Here is a 25,427-nt window from a genome sequence, read left to right as displayed (position 1 = left end):
TTGAAGAGTATCTTTTATTTGCAGGTGTCCTCCGTGCTCTTATACTTAATCATATATGTGGTTTTGAGGAGTAGGAATACTGGGCATATGAAAAGACTAGGGGAAAAAAGGGTGCTTTTGAAGTTTTCAGTTGGTGATTATTTTTTTTTTTGCTTCTGAACCTCTAATGCAGTGTCTGTAAGCTTCTTTCTGACGTCCAAGCTTTCTTACCCTTTTAACTGGCTTCTCATTTTAATGTAATTCCTCCTTGTAAAGTCTAATTTTATGGCGTTATTTTTAAAAATCTTTTTCCCCTGTCCTATAAATAAATTTCATTTAAGACTGTTATGATGTCTCCTGCTGCTTTGTACACGACTCAGAAGTAAATCAAGTGTTGCTTCTCCTCTTGGTATTTCTGCCACATTGCTCTGAGTAATAATTGTAATAGCCTAAAATTTAGACTCTGCATGATGTCTCAAAAAATATACTTAACAGATTAAACCTTCTGCTATTATGTTTTCTGTGTTGCATATCATCTCACAGCTTTTACTATTTAGAAGTCATTATTAACATGCTTGTTGAGTGATCTGTAATAGGGTACTAACTGTGGGTTTTTTCTATTTAGGCACGAACTCCCTCAGTAGAGCTCTGGTACAACTGATTGCTTTATCTTAACTAACTCATGCGTCCTTTGGTATTCGTTCCACTCTTCTGCAGCAGGCAATTATGGCACCATATATAACCTTATATTATTAGTGTCACACTGATTATCGTCCTTCTGTTACATTTGGAACAGCCATTAAATCCATCAATAAATATAAATTTGCCCATTGCAAATGTTAGATGCCTGGAAACTATACGGAAGCACATCATATCCACAGCTTGGACTTTTATCTATTTAGTTCTGCTCATCTGGGTCGTTTTGCTGACTGACCTCCCCCGGGTTATACGGGGACTTCCCTCCTCCCCGCCACACCGCTCTCCCCTCCATCCCTGCCCCGCACCTCTCCCGTCAGACACGCCGCCGGCGCCGGGCTCGTTGCCCCGTTGGGCTGGCGACCGCCGCTCCGGCCGGCCCCCGGTCCCCGCTGCCGGCAGCAGGTGGCAACAGCGGCCCGTCCTGCCGCCGCCGGCGGGCAGCTCCGCGCCCCCGCCCCGGGAGACGCCGGCCCGGCTGGCGGCAGAGCGGAGCCCGCCGCGCCGCGCCGCGCTGGCTGTGTGGGGCAAGGTGCTCGACCTCCTGGCTGGCTTCGTCCCGCTTTCCAGCTTTGACTGAGGCGCTGCTTCTCGGCATGCCTCTCCCCCGGTGATACCCGCTTTTGAAAAGCAGTTCTGAGCGTAAGGGAGAGGAAGGATGATGCAAAGATGGGAGAGTGGTTTGTTTGCCGGATCCACCCATCATCCATGGTAGCGTAGGGTAAGAAACAGGGCGGGGGAATTTATGGTTACATGTTAGAAAACCTTTTTCTACTACGAAAATTGTGAAACCTTTAGTCCGAGAGCCTGCTGTTTCTCATGCTGGAGCCACTGTGTCAGTGTTCCTGTGCCCATTGCTTGATGAGGTACCTGGGTTTCTCCTACTTTTTGCTCTTCTTTCTCTTGTTCTGTGGTGATCCCTAGACGTTGAAAGATCGATGTTATTCCCATTGTTCTGCTGTTCCACAGGAAACCTCCCCTTGCAATACGCATTAGATTGTGTTTCAGAGCAATGTGTGTTCTGTTTTTAGTGAAGCTGCAATTGCTTTAGCTACCTGGACACAAAATATAGCGCAATGGCACTGAACTGAAGCGATATAGACTGCCTCTTGTAATCTTAAAGTCTTCAGTAGGCCAAATCCAGTCATGATACTGAGATAAATACACACAGGTGATTCCAAATAACATTCGATTAGTTTTTTTTTTTCTTAAAATGTATGTATTTTGGTTTTCTGTATAGCCGGGCATTTGGTTTTGTTGCAATCCCAGCCCTTATTTCCTTCAGTTATTAATACCAGCTTTTGAGAAACATGTTGGAGCATGAAAAAAGATGGAACTTAAACCATAAACACGCATCCTTCTGCCCTCAGTTATCACAGTATTGTGATTTGAATTAGTAAAGCTGTGTCATCTGTCATCTACCTAGCCAAAAATCTTTTTGCATTATTTTCATAATCCCACCACACTTAGAACATGGGCTAAATATCACAAGATCATTACATCATTTTTTTAGCATCTGTAGCTCTTTAATACTGTAACTTCAGACTGTTTGGTGAAAGGCTCAACGTGCATTAGTGCAATGAAATCCCTGGTGTTTATCCATACTTCAGAATCGGCAGGCATGTGGAATACCAGGCTACATCGAAACTGCTTACTGCTGTGCCAAAAATAAAGATTTAATTTTATTTGGAGAATAAATTGCAAGTATTTAATTTTATTTCAGTGAGATACTACCATCTGACAGAGGGAAAGGGCAGCCTGCTTTTGAAAGGAAACCTCTCAAATGTTCTGTTTGTAATTCTTGAGCAAGAAAATTTGTATTTTGACTTGTGATTGCAACAGTTGACTGTACATCAATTCTAGATGAACGGGGACTTGCTTTGTCCGATTTCTGAATCCCTGTAAGTCTCCATGTAGTGTTTTCTAACTAGCTCTACTACTATGGATACTGGTATCATCATACGCAAGTGGCTGGCTTGAACCATAAGCAAGGAAAGCTTGTTTCTGACTGATCGTGTATGTCTTCATGGCTAAAAGAACTTCCAGTACCTTCTGTTGTAAATCATCAAAAGGTAGCAACATTCCATGTAGTCTGTGTAAAATGATTTAGGCTTATTGACGTTAGAGAAGACTAGCAGAGAACTTCAGAGGGACCTAGCAAAGGGCAAACACGCAGCTCAAATCTAGATTTTTAGAAAGACCATTCTAAGCATTTAGTCTGGCTTCTAAATAAGGAAAGTCATGTAATATTGCCTGCTAATTTCTGCCTCAAGCCATTAGTCTGTATAAATATGAATGTTTTAGCAGTATAAATGATCTTGAGTTCCAGCTGAAATTCTGACCCTTCAACCTTTTGCTTTCTTTGAAGTCACTGATAGTTTTGCCATTTATTTTGGTGTGTCTAGGATTTCATACAAATACTTTAAGTGATGGAGAAGCCAATGTATCCCATGAAACATTGTTCAAAAGGTTAATTTCCCTCACTTTTAACATTTAAAATATTCTTTCCCTAGTGAATTTGTCAGATTAATTTATATCCTTCATTCTTTCCTACTTTTGGTCCGTGAAATTACAGAGCCATCTACTTTCAGATATCTTCTCATGCAGGTGTGCATAAGAACTGTAATCAGGTTGCCTCTTAACTTTCTTCTGTATAAGCTAAACAGATCAAGCAATTAACCAGAAAGACAAGTTCTTCAGATTATTCCGCTGTTTCCTTTGTTGGTCTCTGATATTTCACCAGCTATAGCTCTAGTCTGAAGATTGCTTTGACGCGTAGTCAGTCCTTGAGAGAGAAGGAGTCTTACGTTAGTCGTTCATCGTGATTACTAAGTGTGTAATCAAGACAGTTCTTTGGGTGAGTTTCAGTCTACTCAGGAAAGAGCAGCTCTCCTATTAGCATTGCCACACGGACTTCACCAAGGATTAATAACTGTTTTTAATATCTTTCTTTTTGGTGTTGCTAGAGATATATTTAGTTGCAGTAACCTGAGAGCAGATTCCTATGGAAGCCTAAGATGCTCTCCCTTCTGGTAGTGTTTCATGAGCCATTAAATTTTCAGATCCATGAGTTAGGCAGTTGTTAACTCGTTTAGTGTTGACACTGAAGTAGTTTAAAGTATTCTAAATTGTCAACTGGACACACCTGGAGCTCCATTAACTATATAGTAACTGTGTGTAAATTGAGAGCACAAAAGCTAAGATCCTAAGTTAGCTACTTAATGTAGAGAATCTAGTTTTTGGGAAAAAGAAAAAACGTATGTTTGGTATCTACTCTGCTGAATTTATCAAATAAATATGCAGAGTGCTACGTAACTGTATAAAACTTGCATATCCTTGCCATTATTATGAGGGATGAATTGTGGTCACTTCATCTTAAACAAATATGATGGAAAAAAATCAGGAAGTTCAATGGTGAATTAGAAGAGTGATTAAAAAGTGGAGTGTGTATAAGGAACACGGGAAGATTGGGGACTGTTCAGAGCTGCTCAGGGTCACAGAGTAAGGCAAATAGTTCAGAGATCCCATATAAAAAAGTTAGTGTCCTTCTAGCGATTATGACGTTAGAATAAGCAATAAATGATTCTTCCAATAGTTGTAATAATTTTAACCTAAATTTATTCTTGACTTTGCACTACTTTAAACTTTTAAAAGTTTCATCTTTGCCAGTGGACTACTAGATGATTCCAAATAAATATCTTCCTCCTGCTCCTACATTTTGTTTATCGTTTAGAATGAGCTCGCTAAAGCATGAAAGAGGAAGCTTGTCTCTTTGCTTATGGATTGGACTTTTCACTTTAGCTATGGCTTTGTTTACTTTGAGCTACTCTAATGAAACTAGATAAGGTGGAATTGAACCAAAAGCCAGCAAATTTGAATCCTGAAAAAATCCACACCTGATTAAAAGTCTCAATTAGTTTGAAGCCTGAAGGCTTGTTTGTATTCCAAACAAGTCTTGCTAACTTATTCCAGCTGCACTCGGTAAGAGATGCTACCTTGTTCTGCAAAGTTTGACTTTCATACATCCTTTGACTGTCACGGTTACGCCATTGCTGGTACCACAATTAGCCTGCGGAAGTCACAGACATGATGACATCGAAATACACATTGAAAATCATTAGAGCCTATGTGGATCTAAAAAAAGTCTAACACATGGGAAATACAAATTTTATTTCGCTTGACTCATGAATACAAATCTATAAATCATATCTGCCTGCAGAAAGATTGATACACAATGTCAGATCTACTGCATATGTGCTTTGCAGCTGATGTGTTTGTGTAGTTTGGTTTTATAACAAAAAGTATACTAGTCTCCCCACCAAAAGTGGTATTATTGATAGGTATGACAAGTTTCCTTTTGAGAACCACTAAATGGAATGCTTGTGGCATGCTATAACGCCTCTACCAGAAGGTGAAAAAGCGTAGGACAAGCTGATACTGAAGTAAAAGCCAATAGCATTGTTTGGGGTTTTTTTATAGCAGTAATTTTATTTTCTGTAACAGAATTTCTCATATGTAAAATATATCCATATGTCAATGATCAATTTTATATTTAAAATCTTGTTCCTGAAACACTTCTAAAACACATTTAAGGGACAGGAAGTTTGCCTAGAGAACAGCAAACCCCTACGATAAACATAAAGCACAATTATTGTTTTTTAAAAACTTGTTTAAATGTGTCTTTTCTCATTTGCATTTGTTTAGTATGCTAAGCCTTAAGCAGCATTTGGAGAGTTATCATGGTAATCCTTTCCAGTTTGTTGAAAACCTTGGATCCTGCCAGTCAATCTTGCACTTCAAATTCACTCCCCAACGACCAGCCCCTGGCAGGTTCATCGAGACTGTTTGCTCCTCTACGCACTATAGTTTAAAATAAGCATAATCTGGTAAAATGCCAGTCTTTTCTCAACCTTCCTATATCCCACACCCATGGTTTTTTCACCTGCCAAATTCAAACAAGTCTTATCTAAACAATTAAGATAAGCATTGAAGTACTCTCTATAGTCAAATCAGCAAACCTCTCAAAACCAGAACTGAAATACAATCTCTCTAAATTAAACAGTCTACAATGGCAATCATGTTTGTATTTAAACATTTTGTTCTGAAAGGATTACAGCATTGGTCTCCATTTTTTTTCCTGCCTAGACAAGAAGGCGACATACTGAGTCAAACAAAATATATTTGTTCTTTAAGAACTGAGCTTGCACACTTTTTATAAACAAACTGTATAGGTGTATGAAGTTAGACTTCACATAATCAGTAACTGCTGTCCTTAACATAGTAGGCAATTGTTTGAAAGGAATGTAATGCAGCTGTTTATATTAACTATGTATAGCTATATATAAAATCTAGTTACATATTTTGTTGTATGTATGTATGTATATTTATATGTATGTAAAAAAAGCTCTATTGATACAATTTTATCGCTATATGTTAGGGTTACAACATTAGGGAATAGGAACGAAGGACAAACGTCTAAAAAATTTAATTGCATTTGTAAGAGAAGAATCAGTACAAAAAGTGAAACTGAAGATTTAATCTTTTTCATGAAGTCTCGTACTCCTTCTGTTACTACAAATTTTGCAAATGCATATTCTTGCTTAATTGATTCTTCTGTTATTGCTTCCCAGAAATGTGAGTGCATGTTCTTGAAGGTATTCAAAAAATTTTGAAGTCCTTTAAAAACAACCTGAAGCAACAGCTAAGCTTAATCCATGGCTTCTGCTTGGAAATTTTGTATACTGTGCTGGTTTCTTACACAAGCTTTAGCTCAAGGTGAATTACTGCCACAGTAAAACTGTGTGCAAGCAGTTCTAAATGCTGTTTCTTGCCTCTGATCCCTGCCGGATGTACTTGTGTTGAAGATCCAATCTCCACTGTGCTTTGTACACTTAAAGTTTTCATCCTGAGAAGGTTGGAGTATTTGCTAATAGATAAACATATCACAAAGGTACTGAGGGCAAGCAGGTAGGTAATAATACAAAATTGTTTTCAATTATGCTAACTCTACCCCGTGCAGCCATCCTCTACCTACCCGTTATCAACATGGGTCTTTTTCTGCAAGTTGTGTAAGTCCAGATAGTCATGTTTGAATTTTTTTTTTTTCACTTATTTTCTGAGGGTCTTTAAAACTTATACAGTCATGATTCTTGCGTGTTTTGCTGCAGCTCTCATTAGCACTGTGACGTTTGGTTTTACCACTGTATTTGCCATGTTTATGTAAACATAACATTTATTTCGAAGAGGTCCATTTGGGATTTAACTTTCTGCATGAAGAGATTCACATTTCTAATGTTTGAGATAAAGAAGAAACCCAAGAAAATAGCAGTAGATGTGAAGTTGTTGGAAGTGTCACAGAGAAAACCAGTACTTTGTGCAGTAGGCCTGTGTCAGATGAAAGATGCTGATAAACTCACATTGGGGGGGGGGAAACAAAAAAACACAAGACCAAAGGATAGAAATTTTTGGAGTTGTGGATTTACTATTTAACCAATAAAAGACTGCAATAAAAGACTGCAAATTTTGAAGTTTAGTTGATTTTTAAATATAAATAATAAACTGCATTTAAATCCAGGTTTACTTTGCAAGTAGCTTGATATTGCATCATACCATAATCTTTATAGCAGCAAAGGAAGCCAATGCACTTTGCTCTTTTTCTAAGGCTCTTTATTTTGCTTTTGTTGATGAGAACATTAAGGCGGGTGTCTTTTCTTCTGATTTGAGCAGTTCAGCTGTCAGTCATTCCAAAGAACCTGATGAAATTGTCTACATTGAGACTTTTTTTTTCTGGTTTCTTGTATTTCCACGTGTGGTGTTCTTGCATTTTCTTCCAAAATATCTGCAGTGGCCAAAAACCCCAAGTTTATTTGTCCTTGTTCTCTAATTAGTTGTCAGAAACATTTCATAAGTTGATCAGGCTATATACTGTCTGTGTTTCTTGCATCAGAATTTTCCATTGCTTAAGGTTTTGCCAGTATGTGAGTTTTCTAGTGATGTTGGGGTTGACCATTAGAAGTTTACTACCTGTACGTTATTCTTGGAGCAGCTATTTTTTTTTAATTAACTTGGAAATATTTCCTAAAGGAAGGTCACACAATGTGACACATTTCACTTACTCATCTACTCATATGCCTTTTTTTCCTCCCAAATATCCATTTTTGATATTTGAAAATGAATATGTCTCACCAAAGTTTCAAGTACAATTACTTGAATACATTTTAGAAGGTTGAATGACTTTTAATGCTACAGTTCTGCCTCAAAATTATGTAGTTATTTTGAGACTCTGTTTATGTACACCTCATGGTTGCTATATAATATAGATACAGGTTCTTAATAACAACAAGGTGCATTTTTGTTGTAAGACTGGTTGATGCCTTTTCTGTTTCTTTATTTAATTGTTAACACGGAGCAGAATTATCGTGGGATGGAAGTTAGGAAAAAGTGTCATGGAGGTTGTAACCTTTCAGTGTCCTGTAATCTTGCATGTTAGAGTCACACAATGGGCAGAACAGCTGTGAAGCCGCCGAATCTGTGCCCCACACAGACACATGTGATAAAAGAGAGAGTGGAGAGTCCAGCGTAGGGCAGCTACAATGATTGAGGGATTAGAGCATCTCCCTTATGAGGAAAGGCTGAGAGAGCTGGGACTCTTTAGCCTGGAGAAGAGAAGGCTGAGGGGAGACCTTATTATGGCATACAAGTATATAAAGGGTGGATTGAAGGAGGATGGAACCAGGCTCTTTTCAGTGGTTCCCAGTGATAGGACAAGTGGCAACTGGCAACTGGCACAAGTTGAAACGTAGGAAGTTCCGTTCAAATACACGGAAACACTTCTTTACGGTGAGGGTGACAGAGCACTGGCACAGGCTGCCCAGGGAGGTTGTGGAGTCCCCTTCTCTGGAGATTTTCAAGACGCGCCTGGATGCAGTCCTGAGTAATGTGCTCTGGGCAATCCTGCTTTAGCAGGGGAGTTGGACTAGATGATCTCTAGAGGTCCCTTCCAACTCTGAAAATTCCGTGATTCTGTGAAAAATAACACTATTATCTGCTGTAGAAGTAGGAGGTCCTTCATTCAGTGAAGAAGAATCGGTCTGTAATTTGCTGAAGTGACTGTCTGTTGCTACTGTTTGACAAAGGAGATGTAAAATCTTGCAAAGATTCTTGGTGCTCTTCTGGAGAAAGAGAGCAGATGTGAAAGTGAAGAGGCAAAGATGTGCAAGAGGAAAAAAGGAGTAGCCTCTTGGAGTGCTACTGCTTGGTTTTTGGAGAGTCATGGAGAAGTCAATTGTGGTGGAAATCAGCATGAAGAACTTGGGTGGTTGGTTTGCTTGTTTGTCTCCCTGAAGCATGGATCTGACTATAGCAGGATTGGTTCAGAATTCCTTTTGCAAATTTGAGGAGGTTTTGCTTCAGTTACTGCTTCTTTCTGGTGAGTTAAACTGTAATCTGTTATCAGACAAGTAAGATTTGGAAACTGTTCAGTCAGTTTTTGGAGAGACAGCAGTGCTTCTAGGAGTTGTCAAGAAGAGGACACCCACTTTTAGATGGAGTCCAGAGACAGAAAAGTTTAGGAAGTGTACTTAAAAAGGCCAGAGAAATGGAGTGTGATTTGAAACCTGCCCTGAGAAAAGGGGAGATATAAGACCAAGATTTGTTCTGAATACCGGTCTTCTGAACGTCATCCATAAGTGAGATTGTGCTAATGAGTTTTATGACATAAAAGTTACATCCAAAGGATCAGGTTGATAATTCTTTTTCTTCTTCCTGAAATTCTACTCAGTGAGAAATTTTGAATTTTGGCCTCTTCATTTTAAAAGGAAATTCCAAATTTTTGGACTTACAAACGGAATAGAGTTTCCAAGCACTGGGTAGCTTTAGGAAGTTGTACAATTTATGTAAGTGGTACTATTGGTATGTTTAGGTTCATAGCTTCAGGCAAGTCTTTGCTGTGTCTATATTGCCTATCAATTTTGTTTTAGTGATTGCTGGTAGGACACATGCTCCTAGATATATGAACAATCAACAGGAATGATTTGTCCTACAATTAAAAAAATTTAAAAAAAAATTGCAGCTGCTTCCTGAGAAAACACTGTGCATCCTCCAACTTCCTGCTGGTGTTTTCTCATGCATTTCTTCAGGATTATATTTACTGGCAAAAACTTTGATCTCATTGGTGGCTTGGTTACATACTGTGTTCCCCTGAAGACACACGGGTGGTGATTATTCATTGTGTTGGGTTTATTTTTCTTGTGTTGTTTTTGAAAATTGTGTCTGTGTTCTAAATTGCCCTCTATGTATACGGGAGAAGGTCTGTATGTTCTCAGAGTTCAAGTATGCCTCTGAATATAGTTGTGTGCTTTACGCTAATCTGACTTTTTTTTAGTAGCAATGTTATCCTCCTGTCAGGTGAAGTATCTTCCAATGTGCCTAGCCAGACACGGTAATTAATTGATGTTAGTAAGAATAGTAAATCTCAGTCTCTCTGCATATTTTTATTGGTTTTCTAATTTGAAACTAGTATCTAAGTTGGCTTTGTTATTGTGACTTTGCGTAGTTTATTTTTTTATTCAATTTATATTATGGAAATACAGAATGGAATGGAAACTCTTCCATTCTGCTGAAATGTCTATATGCTGCGGTTGTATAGGAAAGATATAATTTCTGTCCCAAAGATACCAGTTTAAGTTTCCATGTAGGTTGTGACAAAAACAATGAGAATATCAGGAAAGTTGAAGACCGACCAGAGATTCCTGAAGCCTTTATTTTGGCTACAAATCCTTTGAAATCTCTTTCCCCTCCTCTATCCTTTATAGTGTCAAGCAACCCTTTGTGATTGCTCTTCAACTCTTCTTTTTACTGGGTGGATTTTCTGTAAACATCTATTGACCGGTACTTACTTAAAAAAAAAAGGTTGTTGGTTTGTAGTTCCTTGTATTTTCATCTGTGCATATTTGTGTGTGTATCCGGGCATACTTGGTTCAAACTTGATTTAGTCATATCTTTATATGTGTGTATATACACACAATTATATATAAATACATTGAGTAATTTTACAGTATTAGGTCTTGAAACTGGTGCTGGCTTGCTGGTTTAATTGGCAGCAGTGGCAATGGGAATGCAGGAAAATAGCAGAACTATGAAATCTTGAAGATAAGAACTAAATGCCTGAGTCTGATGTGATTAAGAGAAAGTTGTTTCTATTAGAGTAAAAGCCAACAGATATTCTACACTGCTATCTTAAAAAAAAAAAAATCACAAAAAAATCACTTTCTAACTTAGTGACATGGGTGAAAATATCCAGCGACTGCAAGACTGTTCTAAACCCTTCTCCAGATGTTTTCATCAAAGTATACTGGAATTGTGTACGTAGCTCAGAATATTTTCATATGAGTGAATTAATGTTTGTATTTGTCATTGTTATTTTGCAACCCCATACACCATCCTTCAGTTAGATATTTGTGTAGTCATGCTGATTGTAGGGAGGGGACATGTGTAGCTAGTACATTTGGCTGCATAAGGAAACATCATTGTTTTTATCAGTTCAAATTGTCTAGATAATGGAATTGAATATTCGACAGACGTGGTTAATTTTGCGAACAATCATGTTCTGCGTGACAATGCTGCAGTACCGCTAAGGAACAGACGTTCATCTCCCGATTCTTCAGAGTAGGGGGAGTAAACCTATGGTGAACACTGAAAAATCCTAGTGGGATGCTAGAGTGCTATTTATGAACATATACATCTTTATATGGAATATATAGAAATAGATTTCTCTTGGGAGGGGGAGATTTGAAACATATATACGAGGATCTAATTTCGCCAAGTCCTTGTCTCAGACTGATTTGTTTTAAGCAGCTCCCTGAAGTATGTACACTCTTCTGCATACCTGTTTTGCTGAAAGTACACAGACCTGGCACCATTGTGTTTGCCAGGCGTTCTCTTATCTCCTGCAAGCATTCAAACAAAAGTGTTCTATTGCTCCCTGAGTAATCCATGGGTGATCTTAACATTGAGCAAAAGTCAGAGCAGGAACTTCAGTCATATTTCTTAGTGCAGGAGTAGACAGTCTCTGGAAGGAAGGGGAGGGGGGTGGAGCAGGGAGAAGACAACCACAACTCAGAATAAATAGTTGAAGGGTTGTGAGTGTATTCATATATGAAAACATTGCGTAAGCGTAAGAATGATGAAATGTCGGGATAAGACAAACTGAGTTTCATAATATATCCTGGTTTTAATAAAGCTGTTTGTGTATAGGCTTTGATGTATGTGTTTTCCTAAAGTAAAGCTCTCAAGCCAATCTAGACCTACTTTCTATTTGCACATTAATTTTAGTCTCCAGTTCTACAAGGCACATATGGCGTATTTTTAAGCATGCAGTTAGTCGTATTGAGCAACAAGGATTATCAAATACAACATATACCACAGTACCTTGTTGAGAGAGCATCTTTAAGTCTCTGTTGCAACAATTGCTATGCTGGGGGGGAGTTTTAAAATATCCCAAATAATTAGTCTCAGATTTTTGCGTGCACCCCCTCCCCCAAAACAAAACAAAACCAAACCCACGTTGCTTCCTGAATGATTACTGTAACATTGCCGTTATCTTTCAGATTATCTTGCTTTATGGTAAGGGAAAAATGTAAAAAAATAATTCTTTTTCAATATTATTTCTGAAAATTAAATAATTTCCTAATTATTTTTTGTTTCAGTCCTACAATTTAGCTTCATGCCCTGCTTAGAGATACAGTGTAGCCTGCTTAGTTTAATCAAGATCAACACTTCGTTGTTTATAATTTTCTTATACTGTAACTAAAACTATGTCTCAGGCCTGGAAAAGGGGAAACGTGATGAGTCCCAGACCCAGAGCGGTATCTCTAAATGCTTTAGAGTGGTCAGAAACAAATGAGTTTGAATTATATTGTCTATAGTCTTTAGGTGTATACACAGAATTTCTCTGTGACAGTTAGGGACATGGATTTATAGGACATTAAGTAACCTAATGCTGGGTTTCTCTCCCAGATCAATGTTGCAATTTCTAGTTTAATCTTGCCTAGGGGATTATTCTACTTATTGTACTAGTGCACACACACATGCGGAGCCCATTACAAAAAAGGGTACGAATTAATGAAGGGTAAAATGGGAAAAAGACTGGTATAGTTCAATAAAAATAGTTTATTACTATCACATACATTCTAATGCAATATTCTATATTTCTTTCAAGATTTAAAATCTGGATGCGGAAAGATGGATTTATGTGGGTTTATGGGCAGCATGCTTGCAAAAAATATGTAAGAGTAAGACTGAAAAGTACTATTTTAAAAATACTTTTTTTTGTATTAGCTGAGAATAATTTTTCATGAGTTTGCACAAACATTTCCTATGCTTCATGAAATGTTCCTAATATGTGTGAGGAGCCAAGGTTATGTTCCTAAAAGTGTGCCCCTCTTAATATTTTATTTTATTTTTTTGTCCAGATTAGGTAGATGGAAATTACTCTCTCTGTGCTGTTGAACTGGCTTTTTGACACTGAAAAAAATACAGTATGTGTGTGGCGCCAGAATTGGTTGGGAACAGGAAAGGCATATTTTGTATCTGTACTAAACCTGTCGGCTTAGCGCATAGAAGACTTGACCTTTGTCAGGTGTCTTGAAGTTAACTGGCTGACTTATGGATTAATCAGTTTAAGACTGAAGCCAACCAGTGACAGGAATGAGCTTTGTTGTGTGAGTGTGTGTGTGTGGCTGTGGTGCAGATTTACAAATTTTTATAATGCTTTCAGTCGGACCGTGAAAGTCTGATGTAAAGCTTATCTCTGATCTCTGGCTATGGCCATACTCGTGGGATTGTGGATGTGTGTTTGGGGGGAGGGAGATGAATTCTTTAACACTTGACACCTGGCTCTACCAGGTTTCTAGCCCATAGTCTTAGGAACGGCAGTATTCAAGGCATTAATAAAGTTAAAACCCTTAAGCTGTATGACCAGTGGGTCATAAAAACTATTGCCGGGTATTGTGCTCGGTCTTTCTTTCACAGCTGGATTATCATCTTGACAACTAATTCTTGGTTTTTGGTTGTTGTGTTTTTTTTGTCTTTTCTATAGCTGTTGTGAACTTGGATAACTCTGTGGTTGACCTAGAGACCCTTCAAGCCCTGTATGAGAATGTGAGTAATCAGAGGAAGTCCATATAATGTAGGAATACTGTAGGCCCATGTGAAGGTATCGGGTTTGCATAAGTAATGTTCAGAAAGCTTGTAGAACATGCAGTGACTTTATTTTCCCCAAAGCAATGAAAACAATGATAAGCATTTAAGTTGTATTAATTGCCATTGTGTGTTTTGTATAGTGCATACATTTTTATATAAGTAACATAATCAGCTTCTAAATGAATAAACAGAAATTGGTTTTGCTCCTTTTCTTTTCTTTCTGGGTAGGGCAGTCTTTGATCAACAGGTGTTAGACCTTGCAATCCAGGTCTTTGGCTTCACTTTGTAACCTCACTAATATAACAATGCCATTCAATAAAAAGAAATTGTTTTAATAACAGCAATCATTCAATTTGTGGAACTGTAGGTTGTCATTATTATTATTATTTCAGGGATTCCTCAAAAATAATTCAAACTTTTTGAAAGGAAAAGGTTTGCTCTAAGTTAATGTAATAAAAAGTAGTGTAAACTGTGAAGGGCTTCATGAAAGTCTGGTACTAATCGTCAGAGAGTGTTTGACTACTAGGTATGCAAAATCAGGGATTCAGAATATACTCAGGCATGTTCTCAGGCATGTTCTAAAACTTTACAAAGCCAGTCGGATCTAAAATTCAAAAAAAGTGGATCTCGGAAGCATGTTTCTGCCTTCATCTGAGGCCAGTGAGCATTATTGCCTTCTCTGAGCACATCGCCTGAATAGGTGGAGGTCTTGCTAGGCATCCTCTGAAAGAGCAAAGAGGCTCTCTATTTACCCTCCAAAAAACCTGAAAATCTGAAATGTAAAGTTGTGAACCACAGAATGGCATTGAAGGCCAATGTAGGCTATTGTATTGGATTTTTTATTTCCCTCACGTTATAATTTTGATAATATGTTAATTACTTTTACACCTTTCAGATTTTTGGGTTTTAGACTCTAGGTTTTTGGAATGGTTTGTTGATTTATGAAATTTCTTATAAATAATCCACTTTAGGGCCTGAAGAGGAAGATAGTAAGCTCTAGTCCACTTTATAAAGAAACCAAAAATCTAAACAAAAAAAACCCCAAATTCTGACAAGAACTAGGAAGCACTTCTACTCTTATTTCACCCCTGAAGAATTAACTTGCTCAACATTGCACAGGAGGATAATGGTCAAATGGAAAGCCTATTCTAACTACCTCCAAATCTTTCTATTTAAACACTTCTTCTCCTTATGCCACAGCATTTCTGGTTTGGCCTCTGTTATTTTTATTTTGCATTATTTTTAATCTGTTCCCTTACAGAGCACAGCTATATCCCATTCCGTACATTCTTTAGTGTGTAAAAAATTGAAGTAGTTTTATATCTTACATATGGATGATTGTGAGAGATTGTGTTGTGGGAAATATGGATAGATACTGCCCTCGTGATCAGTTTTTGCATATTTTCCTCTTTTATATTGTGTAAGACTTTTTAATTTCAGTTTAAAAAAATAGTCTGCCGATGTGGCTAATGTACTAATAGGATACTTTTGAAATGCTTTCTTAATGTCATCTCCAATATACTTCAGAGTTCAAGTATAATAGATTACTTGCAAATTTGCAGTCCATTGAAATAACCAGGTGCCATTGTGTTCTTTTTGTCATTACCTGCACCACATACTACAGAAAATGTCTAGGAAATATTGTCCTAATTGAGGAAAATATTATATGTGAATCTCAGGCAAGACTCAAAAGGTCGGAATGGCTATAATATATTTCTTTGCATTGAATATAAGACAGATCAGCCCAATTTTATCACTGTATTTGCTTGGGTACAAAACAGCAAAAAAACCCACCACTAATAATGAAAAAAAACCAAACCAAAACAAAACAAAAAACCAAACAAAACCAAAACCCCCCAAACCCCAGGAAACAACAAACAAAAAAACCCACCCCAGTTTATTTGGAGAGAACTTCATAGTATCCTCTGATAAAATTGTTTCTTGAAAGAAGCATTTTAATTGAATTTTCTTTTCTGTTTTTACTTTCACTCTTTGGTCGTATTAGACCTTGCACTTGTCTCCCTTGGTAGCTTCACTAATTATAACAATACTGTTCAATAAAAAAGTGTAAGCAATGGGTGGTACCAGAGAGCCTGGCATGTTTGACTCCTCCCTTATTTCTCAGCCTCATCCTGTGTTGTAAGTGGGGGTAACTTTGCCTTATTCGGCTACTTTGTAGCCATTAACATAATTTGTAGTTCTTAGGGTTTACTTATTGGAATGGGATTTTTTGCTGGATATTTAAATACCACTGTCCTAGTTCTTAGCCTTTCTATTTGATCTCTACAGAACATATGGGAGCATTTGTTTTACAGTCTTCCCTCAAAATGTAATCATTTTTTTTTCAGATTGCATATGTCTGGCATGGTGCTTTCCCTTCTTAAATGTGAATGAAATTTGGGCAGTCTCCAAACCTAAACACACCCTAATTTCAAAAGCCACAGTCCCCAGGGCTCAATTCCTGTTTACTGAGGAATTAAAGTCTTGTTAAACCACAAAGTTACTGTATACATGTTAGTGACTTTTTATAAACAAAGAAACCCACACCCCACCAAAGACCCAAGCCCTCAATAATTTATTTAACGGTATTAAATGGTATTGCATCAAGTGAGGACTTTGTTACTGCAGCGCTGCATGGTACAGTTGCATAGTTCTTATACATGGTTGTGTAGTTTGCTTTATAAAAAATCGTTTAAATTATGTGCTCATAATCAGCTATGTATTAAGATCTAGACAATTTTAATAGGAGAGTCTTAACAGGTAAAACTACATGTGGAACAGTTACTTTAGTGTGCTTTTACAGACTCCCTAATAGCAATGCTTTCCAGTGGCAGCTATAATTGGAGAGGGAGAAAGCAGATAAAATTCAGTGAAGTTGTCAATTTGATGTATGTGGTTAGGCCATACTGGTTGTGATGGGAAATGTACTTGTTTGCAAATAAGTGAATGTTTACTTTGAAAACAGGTAGCCTCTTAGCAGCTGAGACCGTAGCTAAAATGTCACTGTTTGAAACAAGATAAGCCTGTTCCTGCTTATGGCTTCACTTATTATGAAAATGAGTACATAAAAAATGGCTTAAAAAATGTATCAAAGGATTATCTTTCATCTGTGGACTTGCCCTTTTCAAATCTCTTTACATCACAAAATGAAACATATATACTTTCTTAATTTGACTCCTGGTAAGTTGTCCACCCTGTATCTATCTTTAAAAGACTGAAGTCAGTGCTTTCAAAAACCTCAAAATGCCATTTGCAAGAGCAAAAGGCACCCAGAAGTCCAAAATGCATGCCGCTGCTCTGCTACTAAGATTAAAACCTTCTCCTCAATTATTTCTTGTGATTTTGTAAAAACTGGCAATTACATTGCAATGCCTTAATGTTTGTCTGCAAAGACTGTACCTGACTTCTGATACATGACCCAGCTTCAAAGTAATATGATAGTTGTTATAAATCTGGGTATTTCAGTATATCCTTCTTGTTTCAGTTACTTTTGACATATTCTTTAGACAAGTCACTCGATGCTTTTGAAATATGTAACGTTAACTTTGAAAATCAAGTTGACCAAAAAAATCCACGCAAAAATTAAAAAACCTACACACATTTAAACTGATCTAAAGTCAGAGCTAAGGTTCTGTTGCAAAGAAAAAAAAAAAAAAAAAAAAAAAACCACAAAAAAACCAAGCAAAAACCAACCCACTAACCAGGAAATGTAAGATTTATGTTGTGAAATGGGAAAATGGCCCTTACCCTATACTTGGTGTTACCAAAGTTCATAAGTTTATACTCTGGCAAAAGTGGGAAAAGTTAAACTAAAGCAGTGTATTTTTTGCAGTAATTTCTATCAGATTTATGCTGTCTGATTGTAGATATAGGTAGCATCAAATTTTGGTTTATTATGTTATTTTGTTCCACTTATGTTGCTAAAAAATAGCTAAAATTCGAGGAAATAATTAGCAGTGACATTTAAACAGGTGCTAATGCAATCGGATTAATGATTTATGACAAATATCTATTGAATGTGTTCTCTCTTGACACAAACGTTGGAGGGTAATAAAAAGCTTTTTTTTTTTTTTTTAATTATCCATCTGCAAATTAGAGAATAGATAAATATTAACCATAAGCTAACTGATAAAAATCCTGAGAAATAATCTTCAATAATACCTGCGCAGGAGGCGTGTCAGCCTTATTCCTTTTCTATCATAATTTAAAATACATATAAATTGGAATTCTGGATACCAGAGCCAAAATTAGGGACTTAAAACTTTGATTCTGAACTTGCACAATATACTTAGACCTCTTGATTTTGGTGAAGAGAGTAAATCATCTCTCTTGGGTTTTCCTTGGGCCTACCCATGAGTGAATCATGCTAAGCCATTGTATCTTTGCCAGTTGTTATTTCTTTGCATACACAATCTGAGAATAATGGCTTAAATAAGGAATAGTGAGTCTGCCTAACCTTTACCCGTGGGTTTGGTGGAGAAACAGTAACAGCTTGAGCATGAATGTATATAATAGATTGCTGGGATAAGTACTCTAATACTTTGCCATGTGTAGAAGACCAGAAAAGAGAGTATTCTCACTATTTATCCTAAAGAATTTGCAAATAACCATTTAACTTTATGCTCCTTGTTAAAATATTTTCTCCTCTTTAACTATTATGAAAATATTTCCAGTGATTTCCTTTCAGTTTAACAGAAGAGAATATACTTTAGAGATTGGTCAGAAATAATAGAACTTAATTTAAAAGCTGTTAGTGCAAAAACTTGTTTACTTTTACAAAAAAAATCATTTGCCATTTACAAGTGTAAATTGAATACATCAGGGTTTTTTAAGTGAATTAATAATTTTGAATTTTTTGAAGTTGAATTAATACAATAGATCTTCCTAGTAAGGCATGTCATTTGCATACCTACACCTCTGTGGCCCTTGATGACATGACCACTAGAACAACGCTACCTCTCCTGGCATTCCTCCAGTTTCTGAAATCTTTAGATTTCATCCCTTGCCAAGAGAGTTTTTACTGTTTTGAAAAGAAATGGAAGGTTTCTTTTTCTTTTAACTCTCTATGGGTAAGAAGAGAAGAAATCTCCCATTTACACCAGCTCCCTAACACAAAACCAAAAGCAGCTTTCTCCTCGACAGCACCTGCAATACTTAGATGCAACTAACTGCAGAAGTTTCCATCTTTCCTAGTCCTCACCCCATGTCCAGATGAGTCTTCCAAGATTAAAAATTGATACAATTTTCTCATTTTAGTATCTTGAAAATTTTCTTCTTCTCAGGATAGGGTTTTACAAGCAAAGTTTACTCCTGTAATTACATTCATGTGTCCTATGCCTGCCTTGACAGAAACTTTACGTAAAAAAAGTACCTTTGGATGATAAACCCCCAAGTTTGTTTTCTAACACTGAATTGATACTGGGGGGGGGAATACAGGAAACTAGGTGTTATGGATGGGCCACTACCAGTACACTAAAATTAAAAACTGGTAAATTAGTCTCAGCCTAGCCCTTGTTAACTGAGAAAGGCATGATACAGTATACACAGATAGATTAAGGAAGGATCAAGCAAGTCAAAGGAAGTAATTATTCTCCTCTTCTCAGTGCTGGTGAGACCACATCTGGAGTGTTGTGCCCAGTTCTGGCCTCCCCAGTGCAAGAGATGTGGATGTATTGGAGTGAGTCTAGTGAAGGACCTCGACGATGATTAAAGGCTTGGAGAATGTCTCATACAAGAAGAGAGAGCTGGGGTTGTTCAGCCTGGAGAAGAGAAAGCTTGGGGGGATCTTATCAGTATGTACAAATACATGATTGGGGAGGGCGAGTAAAGAATGCAGAGCTAGACTCAGTGATGCCCAGCAGAAAGACAAGAGGTAGTGGACCTCTTGAAATTGATATACTGGATATTCTATTTAAAAATAGAAATACCTTTTCTTTTTACTGTAGGGGTATCCAAACAATGGAACAGGATCCCTAGAGAGGTCATGAGGTCTCCATCCTTGAAGATATTCAAAACCTAGCTGGACACGATACTGAGCAACCTGCTCTATCTGCCTCTGCTTTGTGCCAGAGGGTTTGACTAGACGATCTCCAGAGGTCCCTTCAAACCTCAACTATTCTGTTGATCTGTGATACAGATACTGCCACCACTATAATTTCTTATTGTCAAGAGCAAAGTTTATTGCTGGGTGAAAAAAATAAAAAAAAAAAAAGGTGTTTGCATTATTTCATATCTCTTATCTCTTGGAGTATTTAATAGGTAAGATCAAACTACTTTAGAGAAGATGACCCTTGAAGAACACCCATAGAAATGCTCACTAAATATTAGGATGTGTAGTATTCAACACAGATGGCCTTGCAGTCATTTCCAGACTTCTTGAAGTAATCAGAGAAACTCCAAAGTGCTTTTCTCAGAGTGACTCTTCAGTCTCTTCGTCTTTCTGTTTCATATCAGTATTTGCTCCCTTTTCACATGAAAAGATGTTCAACAACCTCGGAAGAACTGTCAAAACCTGACTTTCTGGTTTCATGTTCCTGATGAAGCCATGGCAATATGATTTGATGTAGTTCCATACCTCTTTTGCTAATTGTGCAAAAGCACGCAGGAAAGAATGTAGATGCAGCCTATCTTTTGCTTTGGCATTATTTAAGTAGTCAGAAATTAATTTTCCACTGTTGTCTTCAAGTTTTGTTGTGGAGTAAGTTAAAAAATGTGTGTAGCCTTTTCTTAAAGGAATAAAGGTAGTTATATTTACTTCAAGGCCAGGCTGGATGGGGCTTTGAGCAACCTGGTCTAGTGGAAGGTGTCCCTGCCCATGGCAGGGGGGTTAGAACTAAATGATCTTTAAGATCCCTTCTAACTCAAACCATTCTATAATTGTTTTTTCACTCTTGCAGAGATTCATGTTTTGAATCTGTTTTGAAAACTAGCATGGATGTCAAAGGAAGGGTCAGAAGAAGAATTTTCCATTCCACTTTTATTGCTTTCCTTGCCATTCCATTTTCCAATACTGCAACTGGAAAAAATAATTTCTCTGTAGCATGGAGCACAGAAAGAAGTGAGGCTCTGTTTCTTTTGATTGGAATATTGAAGAAAAAACCACACAATGTACCACAGGGTTCTCCAAGAAACTGGGCAGTTTATATGTAATTGTTTTGGCTTATTAAGATAAAAATGAAAATTATTTTACTCCAAAGAAATATGCAGTAGTTCTCATGTATTCTGGTATGTATGATAGTTCCATTATAAATCAACTACTTTTTGTTGTTCCATAGTGTTTTCCAAATACCAAATAAAGTTTAAATTGCAGTAAACAACACAAACCTATTTTAATTTAGTGTAAAGAAATACACTATTTAAATATATATTTAAAGATCAGATTGCATTTAAATGCAACCCAACATATTTGGAAGGAGAAATACAACTCAAGAAGAGAGCTCTTCGATCCAAAGGCTTTATAAACAGCCAAAGAAAAGGGACTGGGAATGAAGATTATTGTCTTAGTGCATGGTTGAATGAATAAATCTTTTGCAGATTACTAGTAGTCAATATTATTATTTGGAAGATGTTCTGTTTTCCATTAGATGTACTTATACTTAAAATCACTCTATGGACTAAGCAGTTTTACCATAAGCAGATGCTAGAAGGAAAAGATAAAAAAATCTATGAACATGATTTGTTACAAGAGCATCTTTATGTGTTTAACTAGGTTATTAATTAACACTTTTTAATTACTTTGTTTCCTTTATTCCAGAGAGCACAATCAGATGAATTAGAAAAAATAGAAAAGCATAGCAAGGCATCCAAGGAAAAAGAAAACGCCAAGTCTTTGGATAAGCCGGAACAGTAAGAACATACTTATGAAAGAACTGTTTTGTTCACTTCAGAAAACTTTCCCTGCTATAGTAAACTATCTAGAGATGTTATAAAAGAAAAAGAATACTGTACCTTCTGACAGTGACCCATATAATTTTCTTTAATCAATCCTGCAGGTTCCTCTATGAACTATCACTAATTCCCAACTTTTCAGAACGTGTATTTTGCATCCTGTTCCAATCAACATTTTCAGAAAGCATTTGTTCAATCCGTCGCAAACTTGAATTGTTACAGAAACTGTGTGAGGTAGGTTGTGCTCTGTGAATAGGTAGAGCTAAATTTCTGATATTTAATCTTGTTAAGTTGTACTCCTATTTCAAAAGTTTTCTCTTTATTTACTTTAAATACTCATTAAATCGGAAGGATAGCAAAATAGAACATTTTATGATTGTACTTCAACATCAAAGCAAATTTTAAGATTAGCTTTTGGTACTGAACTGTGTCATGGTTTTGCTATCAATGTATGCCAGTCTCTGGAAAATAGTGTACCTTCTCCTTTTGTTAAATCAAAATCTTCCTTCTTCATAGTGACCGTATCACTCCTTTCCAAGTGAATGCCAGTCAGTCCACCTGGTGTTTGCATGGATTTTGGAAGTGTGCAACTCAATAATATCTCTGATGCCTAAAATCAGGTAGAGACAGCGATGTTGTCTCTAGCTAGAAGAGATTATTGGAATTTGGTGGTCCCATGCGAAAGAAATACATGGCCTTAAAATTCAGGTTTCATCAGTATTTTCATAACTGAAAACTATTTGAAATATCTTATTTAATTGTTTTACAATTTAATATTTTTTTTATTTGATTGATTAAATGTTTTCATAGTACCATGCAGGGTTTTTTATGAACTTATTGCAGAATTCTCTCCTAAACTAAATACACCATTCATCATATCGACATCAGTTAATGAATTACTATTTTGTTTTTCTCAACAGGTCATCTCTGATAATATTGTATAGGTTTCCTTTTTTTGTTCTAAGTATCCATTTTGGATATAACATTCTCCATTCACAATAAGTTACATATTGATATAATTCTACTTCTGTGTGTTGCAGTAGAAGGTTGTTAATTCACTATATTTGAGCCTTTATATAAGTATTATTTCTAAACACAGTATCAACAAATCTGCTTGTCAGTAACACTGTTAACAGTAAATATTATTATGAGTTTAAACACAGAATTGTTTCTCTTTCTGTTTTGTAGACATTGAAAAATGGGTCAGGAGTTATGCAGGTCCTGGGTTTGGTTCTCGCCTTTGGAAATTACATGAACGGTGGAAACAGGACGCGAGGACAGGCTGATGGGTTTGGACTAGATATCCTGCCAAAACTGAAAGATGTCAAGAGCAGTGTAAGTTGATTCTAGATTTCCTGTATGCCTGAGAACATTAAATTCTCAGAAAATTACTTTCTCCTTTTCCAAGTCAATGGTGTGAAATTTATGAAGGCATGTCAAAAGGAATTCTTTTGTTACTATACTTACCTGATCACACTTGGATGTATTTACGTAGGAACATGAAAATGAGCTGTCTCTTTTCATTACTGTACAAACAAAAATATGTTAAATTATGTCTTAGTTCCTAATCTGATATGTATTTGACTTTTGGTACACTGCATAGTTCTAACTTTTCCTATATTCAGAATCAATACCTTGATCCTTACACTTAAAAGGTTTGTTATAGAAGTGGAAGCAGTTTTAAAAGAGAAGTTAACTGTGATTTGATGCTGATTCAAAATATTTGTGAGGGGGGAAAAAAGAATCACTCCTAAAATTATTGTATAGACATCCTAAGCATTTGGGATAATCCAAAATTCATCATTTATATACGTCATGATTACAGAGTGTGCATTTTACATTGGATCACAGAACTACCTGGGTAAAGAATAACCACAGCAATTAGATTTAAGATTTGTTTGGTAAAGTCATCTGAGCAAGGAGAATGATAAGAAGTTTATTTCTTGCACAATGCTAAACTGCAGCTTGTGTGTTACCAGCACTTTTTTGGCTTTGGATATTCAGGTTGGGGTTGTATTCAAATATCTGCTTTTGTTTACAGGGAAAAAATACTCTTTGAGTCTCTATGGCTATGATGAAAAGACTCACCTGAATGTGGACAGTGGTATGGGGAAGGTTATAGCAATAATTCATGGGACTTTAAATTGGCCACTACGTCTGTATAGTGAGCCATTGTCGAGATCCGCTACTCTGAAAGGGGCAGAAAAAGAAGAGTTTGTTTCCCTGCTTGGTCACTTGCTAAATATATATGCTTTAGCTGTTGTGTTAGGTAATGTGAGCGGACTGTTTTTTACCCTGAGTTGAGAGACCATATCAGTCATTTGCCTTTAAAGGGATGGAGGAACTTCATTCTGTCATGCTTCTTTCTTTGGGAGTGATGATGTGAACTAATCCTTAGTACAATGTGTTAAGGGCAGCTTACTTTTGCTCAACCTTCTGGTTGACTCTAGATACATCACCAGTTTTAGAACTTGGCTCAGCAGAACATTTAGGCACACTAAATTTGGTTTGGCAACTCAGGTTTTTCGTATGTAATTTGCTGGAAATATTATGACCATTAACCTTGCAACTGCAAGATACCTCTTCAGTCAGAAAAGTTCTTAGAAAATAGTTTTCTGAAACTATCTGAAAATGTAATTCTGTCAAAATTCCTCTTCAAATCAAAGATTTTCTGCTGAAGTTTCATTACAGAGATTACAGAAGAGAAACAATGAGAAAGCTCCCCCAAAAGTGCCAAAATTTCATTTGAAAAAATAACTTTCTTTGTTTAATGTAATTTTGCTTGGGTTATAGTTCTAGATTAATAAAAAGATCTGAATGTTGCCAAACAAGTTAGACATCAACCCAGAAAAAATTTCTCCGTTCCTTCTTGGGAAAATTCAAAATGTAAGGGTTCAGTATACAATTACGTAAACTTAAAAAATCAGGAGTGGCTTACTAGTGTTATCTTTCTATTATTTTCTTCAATGATTAAATGTTTTTTCAGGGTGTTTTGTGTGGGGTTTTTTTTGTTTGTTTGGTTGGTTTTGGTTTTGTATTTTTTTTTTTACGGAAGGCACCAAATCAGCAAAACGTTTTCTGTACTTGACACTAAATATTTCATTTCCTTGGATTTCTGTTTTTTTTTTTTTTTTTTCAGTGACTTTCAGTAACACAGAAAACTTTATTCTGTTCCATACAGGACAACAGCAGAAGTCTTCTATCTTACATTGTTTCATACTATTTGCGTAATTTTGATGAGGTGAGTGAGAATTGATTTTGCTCTTTTAAATCCAAGTTAAAAAACTCAACTTACTAAATTTGCTCTTCTACTGTATGAGATAAAGAAACATGCACAAATATTCTTTGTGCTTTCAGTTATATATTTTAGTATATAAAAAAGTATGAGCACTATGTAACTGTTCATTTGTGTTTTTGTCAGGATGCTGGAAAAGAACAATGCATCTTTCCTCTTCCAGACCCACAAGATCTCTTCCAGGCTTCACAAATGAAGTTTGAAGACTTCCAAAAAGATCTCCGCAAAATGAAGAAGGATTTGCGAGGTATTGAACCTAGATTAAGTGTTAACTATATGTTACCAACATATCCCTGTTGTTACTGTTTATATCATTTTGAGAACTTAGATGATACTGTAAAAATAGTTGTGTATTTTTTGACTCCTCAAT

At 36.5% G+C, this 25,427-nt stretch overlaps 1 protein-coding gene across 1 annotated transcript in view; it reads left to right on the top strand.

Moving 5' to 3' along the window:
* Positions 1-25,427, top strand: part of FMN2 (formin 2) — a gene marked incomplete at both ends in the record, with an annotated part of 161,854 nt that overhangs the window by 78,847 nt on the left and 57,580 nt on the right. Inside the window, 6 exons of the mRNA XM_082481187.1 lie at positions 13,772-13,833; positions 21,629-21,720; positions 21,867-21,996; positions 22,951-23,097; positions 24,944-25,003; positions 25,184-25,304. Coding sequence (XP_082337313.1) covers positions 13,772-13,833; positions 21,629-21,720; positions 21,867-21,996; positions 22,951-23,097; positions 24,944-25,003; positions 25,184-25,304 — 612 coding nt within the window. The remainder of the gene's footprint in view (positions 1-13,771; positions 13,834-21,628; positions 21,721-21,866; positions 21,997-22,950; positions 23,098-24,943; positions 25,004-25,183; positions 25,305-25,427) is intronic.

Source organism: Vanellus vanellus, assembly GCF_965231255.1.
Source record: "Vanellus vanellus genome assembly, chromosome: 3".
NCBI lineage: Eukaryota > Metazoa > Chordata > Aves > Charadriiformes > Charadriidae > Vanellus > Vanellus vanellus.
Note: the sequence above shows the minus strand (reverse complement) of the source record. Positions and strands in the feature narration are given on the sequence as shown.